The 6,158-nt window shown below is 44.4% G+C and overlaps 1 protein-coding gene across 1 annotated transcript; it reads left to right on the forward strand.

Moving 5' to 3' along the window:
* Positions 1–2,784: 2,784 nt before the first annotated feature.
* Positions 2,785–4,232, forward strand: kcns2 (potassium voltage-gated channel modifier subfamily S member 2; the record flags this gene model as incomplete). Its single annotated transcript, XM_083762127.1, is given in 2 exon segments — positions 2,785–3,126; positions 3,129–4,232. Coding segments are annotated over 2 exon segments (1,446 nt in total).
* Positions 4,233–6,158: the final 1,926 nt, after the last annotated feature.

Below are 6,158 nucleotides of genomic sequence, written 5' to 3' on the forward strand. Positions count from 1 at the left end.
TTCTGAACTCAGCAAAATCCATACATGGATATCGGATAACAAACTGTCAGTACACCTTGGTAAAATAGAATTGAAAGAATATAATTATTTTTTGCGTCCAAACATATATACCGGTAGTAAAGCAAATAATTTCATGGTCAAATTTGGCAATAATATAGTAATTTCAAGCAAAGTAGGGTTATGTAAGTAGTAGGTAGGGTTGTATTCTTGACAACAAACTGACAAACTGACAAACTGAAAGAAACAAGATTTCTTTGTCAAGATTTCCTCTTTTGTCAAGACTCTAGCTGGAGCCCTCATTCAATGCCATTTTGATTATGCTTGCACCTCTTAGTTATCCAACGTTTCAATGTCACTAAAAATATAGCTTCAGACCTCCCAAAACAAACTGACCTCTCTGCCACCCACCTAATTCCAACACACTTTGAGTTTGGGATGACTCAGGGTTAGCCTGAAAGTGAGCCGAATGCGAACGAAAATAAAAGCCTGGGTATACCGAGGCTAGCCTGAAAGAGCTCTGCGCTTTTCTGGGCATAGAGGGGCGGATCAAACTAGCGCTGTGATGTCTGTACCATCCTCTGCATCACTTTGTGCCCGCCTCCCCGTGTTTTGAAGGCCCACCACAAAGCGGAGAACACTGACGTCACCACATTTGGAGCGACGCCCCTATTCACTCTTATTGGTTAGTGAAATACAAGGTTCACTACCACCCCTATGCCACTTTTCCTGCTGGGATCGCCCAGGCTTCCCCCCCCCCCCCCCCCCCCTTTGAAAACAAAATGCCTGCAGTCCCAGAGGCTAGCTCAGCGTAGAAGACAGGGTTAGGCAAATAACAATGGGATTAGTATTTAAGATAGTCAAAGAGACAGTGCCCTCAATACCCTCATACCTGTCTAACTATACTTCTCCAAAGTGAGTGACATGATCTCGTACCACCCACATTTGGAACAAACATGGGAGAATTCTCATTCTACTGCTCTGCCACTAAAATGTGGAATGACCTGACACAATCCATGAGGATGTGTATTGTGTATAGTTGCTTTCAAAATTGGCCTGAAAAAACATCTATTCCCATGAAAGGAGGTGTCTTTCACTGTCGCCATTTTTTTATTGTAGCCTACATATTTGTATTTGTCGCGGACATGTATAATTGTGTTATTTTTAGGGGCTAGCCCCTTCTATGTCCAGCTTTGAGTGTTTGTGCAAACACAAACATTGAAGACAATTAACTGACCCGAATGAGATGTATGAGGATGCACACTATGATGATAAGAGCACCCCTCACTTGACACGGGTGTGATTTTATTAATATGCTATTCATTGAATACATAGTTCTACAATGGAAACAAGTCTCCAGGACTTTTTGTGTTATCCTTTTAGTCTTAAGGCTCCATCTTGCGCCACCCTTATCCCTTATCCCTACATCTACGTTGTGAGCTTGTAGATCAGCTATTTTAACTATTTTAAAAGGGTTTTTTAAATAGTAAAAAATGGCAAATAAGTTTAGGGACAAGGGTTAAGGGGTGGGGCAAGATATAGTCCTTAATGTCTGACTGTATAGGCCTACCACATCATCCACATGCTGTTTACATTTCTGACTTATACATCAATCAATCAATCAAACATCTCGCACACAAACACATGGGATGGAGGCATTATATATCTCACGCTTTCGTTGTGTTTGGTTAATGCAGTCTCACGGTTCAGATATATACATTAACAAAAGCAAATCAGCACCAGTACAAATTAACAAAGGAATTATTCAGCAGCCTTTTCCTCGCCCGCCGCCTGCTGCGTCTCTCTAGAGCTCTCTAGCTTCTACGTGTTCGTTCGTGACTCCCTCTCTCCCGGAGCTGTCCCTTTCAGCACCACGATGTTGAGATCATTCGGAAGGGCGGTGCGGAAACTACGTGTTGCTGCGCAGCAACAGATAGAGCGCGGATGGCTCGAGATGAGAGGGAGGAATATATACGCACGGAAGGAATTCCCTTGCTCAAACAAAAGAAGCAGCCGGGGCGTGTGTTAGTATCCTCGGAGAACACGTACAACTGAGTGCGGCGTAACGAGCAGCTGATGAATGATTAAATTATATCCCACGTCACTATAGGCATCGGGTGTATGTGGAGGAGGAAGCGTCTTCTACAGAAAGAACATCGTGGTGACTGCCAGGAAACCCTTCCCTATATCTCATCCAGCTGTATGCACAGCACATCAGACAGAGGAAGCGGCTGGAGTCAGGAGTCAAGCGACCGCGCTCTCCGGCACCACAACTTGCCCACGAGTTCTGAACGAATTGAAATTTACCCATTGTAAAATGCCGCCAACTGAGTTAAGATTAAGATGCAGGGACGTTTTGTAGAGATCGCTGAATTGGTTCCACAGTAAAGTAAGTTTGCCTTAATAGCCTACATTTTATTTTAAATTAATTAAATGTGTAGAACGCTCTCTCCCGTGCGCGGGACTGGCTTCAGAAGGGATATAGATACGTACGTGCATGCGCAGCGCAACAGGCTATATACTTTGGTTTATCTCAAAGGCATTTTGCATGCGTTAAAATGTCTTTGTTGAAGCCAAGGCATAATTAAGTATTCATACCTGTGTGTGTGTGTGTGTGTGTGTGTGTGTGTGTGTGTGTGTGTGTGTGTGTGTGTGTGTGTGTGTGTGTGTGTGTGTGTGTGTGTGTGTGTGTGTGTGTGTGTGTGTGTGTGTGTGTGTGTGTGTGTGCGTGTGCGTGTGTGCGGGTGCACATGCCAGGGTCTGTTGGCTCTATATATCTTTCCAGAAATGACTGGTCAAACCCTGGGGAAGTTGGATGGCGGGTCTTACACTGGGGGAGATGTCGCCATCCGCATCAACGTTGGCGGCTTCAAGAAGAGTCTTCTGTCCAACACACTGTCCCGCTTCCCGGAGACAAGACTGGCGCGCCTGCTCCTCTGTCATTCCAAAGAATCCATACTGGAGCTCTGCGACGACTACGATGACACAGAGAAGGAGTTTTACTTTGATAGGAACCCGGCACTATTCCCCTACGTGTTGAATTTCTACAACACAGGACGACTGCACGTCATGGCCGAGTTGTGTATCTTCTCATTCAGTCAGGAGATAGAGTACTGGGGCATCAACGAGTTTTCTTCATTGACTCCTGTTGCAGTAGCGCCTACCACTGCAGGAAGCTGGACCCAGACCGAGGAGAAGACTGGGAAGACGGGAGCGAAGCAGGGAGCACCATGACCTCGTCTTTTGACGAGCTGCTGGAGTTCTACAACGACGCCACCAAGTTCGATAAGCAGCCTTTAGGAAGTGCACGGAGGCGCATGTGGCTGATGCTGGATAACCCCGGGTACTCCGTCGTCAGCCGCATTATCAGCATCCTCTCTATTGTGGTTGTCCTGGGCTCAATCGCCACTATGTGTATGAACAGCATGACAGAGTTCAGTTTACTGGACCAAGAGGGGCAACCCACTGAAGATCCCAGGTTCGAGACTGTGGAACATTTTGGCATCGGCTGGTTCACTTTCGAGCTGGTTGCCAGGTTCGTAGTGGCGCCGGACCTCCTCCATTTCTTCGAGCACCCGTTAAATATGATTGACCTGGTGTCCATACTTCCCTTTTACCTGACGCTCGTCATCAACCTGGTGGCGGAGAGCAGCCCCGCCCTGGTCAACCTGGGCCGGGTGGCACAAGTACTGCGGCTTATGAGAGTGTTCCGCATCCTGAAGCTCGCCCGTCACTCCACGGGGCTGCGCTCCCTCGGCGCCACACTCAAGAACAGCTACAAGGAAGTGGGGTTGTTGCTTCTCTATCTAGCTGTCGGGGTGTCATTCTTCTCTGTGATGGCCTACACGGTAGAGAAGGAGGACAGTGACGATTTGTCCACTATACCCTCGTGTTGGTGGTGGGCCACAGTGAGCATGACAACGGTTGGGTATGGAGACGTGGTGCCGATGTCCATTGCAGGAAAGCTGACGGCGTCAGCGTGCATCCTTGCCGGAATCTTAGTGGTTGTGCTTCCGATTACGCTCATTTTCAATAAGTTCTCCCTCTTCTACAAGAGACAGAAACAACTGGAAATAGCAATGAGAAGCTGTGATTTCGATGAGGGGATAAAAGAAATGCCCTCAATCAACCTAAGGAACTATTACGCACACAAAGTCAAATCACTCATGGTGAGCTTGTCAAACATGAGCCGCAGTTCGCCGAGTGAACACAGTCTTAATGAGTCAATACACTGAACGACTTTTATGAAATCATTCAGAACAAGGACAACTGCAGTAAACGAGAAAGGTTTTGTGAAAGTTAATAACACGTTGCTGCACACAGAGCTGTCCGTGGTGCTGAAATGTCATATTGAGAAACGGCACTGCAAGAGATACATTTATTGTTGCATCCAATTAGGAGAATCAGATTCTTGGATTTCGGTTCGTAGACATTACGGCAAGGAGAAAAAGAGCAAAAGTAGCAATAAAATAACAATAGAAATAACAGTGAAAAAAGTACAAAAAATTATACATTATTGCACAATGTAGGGTGCCTTCCTTTGGGTGCTGTGTCACTACATATCTCACACACACACACATACACACACCTTGAGGTGTTTGCCAGATGGTAGCAGGGTGATAGAGTCTGTGTTTACGGTGGCTGACCTCTTTGATAATTACAGACACATTGTATATATCCTGATGGAGGGACGCTGACACTGGGATGTCTGTACCACACCTCAGCATCACTTTGTGGTCGACTGCAGTGCCGTTCCCATACGAGGCAGTGCTACATCTAGACATGCCAAACATTTTCAGCCGCCTAATATAAGGTGACATGGCCATTGTGCTCGACCCAGGTGAAGTCCTTGGTGAAGTAAACGCAGCGGAACTTAATTGTACCTGCTGACTCTCTCTGCAGCTGACCCATTGGTGACTTCCTGCAGTCCACAATCAGCATCAATCTTCGACATTGAGAAAGGTTGTTCTCAACTGTGTCAGGTTTCTTGACCTCTCTCCTGTAGGCTATACTGTAGTAGACCCTATTCCCCCGGAGTAGCTCAGTGCAATAATGTATCAATCTATGTGTAAATATCAATATGAAAGCAAATTAATTCAATACTCTGATTAAAATATTACACTGTGCATTTTTTGGTTACTTCAGAGTATAGGCCAACAGTTCAGATAAGGAAATTGACTTTGGTTTAAAAAAAAAAAAGAGGACAAATTGATGAAAAAGACAGAGGGTTCCATAGTTGTTTACAGTCGTGAGCTGTGGTGTGTCACACATTGATATAATCAAAGTGTAGTTTACCATTCAGCTGTACTTGTGATCAGATGTGCCTGGAATATCTTATCTTATCTCTTATGAAAGAGTTTGATGTATTGTTGTAGTGTTGCAACAAGTTGACTTCAGATGTGTATAATGAAGCAAATTATATTAAAAAAATATCTATAATACTGCTTCATATTCTTACATGTAATCAGTGAGCTGTGCCTACATTGACATGTGACATTGACATGTGTTACTTGTAAAGTAAAATGTGTATTATTGTAGGCCTGAGCCTTTTATATTGTGATAATAAAACATGCAATTGTTACCTTGAAGGGAAAACAAAGCTTGTGAGATAGCAGATAGTAAATGCCACAATATCTAATTATATTTGACGGGTATAGAAACCACCACTCATGGCTGCCATGTTGAATAAATGTATATTCACCACCACAATTTGTTTTTCTTTTTAGTTACAGAACCATCATAATAGTCACGCAACAAGTGTTTATCAATAAGCATTTTAACCATACTAAATGAAGTTATAACAACATGCCTTATTATGGTTTAGGAAGATTATTAAAACGACATGCAAATAGTAAATGTAATGCCAATGTCACTAATTTAAGCATATAACAAGAATCAAAGCTGAGCTACTTAAAAATTGTAAATGGTGCATATATATATAGTGCCTTTATCCATGGCACTTTACATAGATCAATTCACCCATTCACATCACACATTCATACACCGATGGCGGTGGAAACCATGCAAGGCACCAACCAGCACATCAGGAGCAATTTGGGGTTCAGTGTCTTGCTCAAGGACACTTCGACACCAACTCTGGGGGAGCCCGGGTTCGAACAGGCAACCTTGCGGTTACCATCCAGCTACTCTACCCCTGCCAC

Source organism: Protomyctophum parallelum (assembly GCF_964188405.1).
Source record: "Protomyctophum parallelum genome assembly, chromosome: 3".
In the NCBI taxonomy this organism is placed as follows: domain Eukaryota; kingdom Metazoa; phylum Chordata; class Actinopteri; order Myctophiformes; family Myctophidae; genus Protomyctophum; species Protomyctophum parallelum.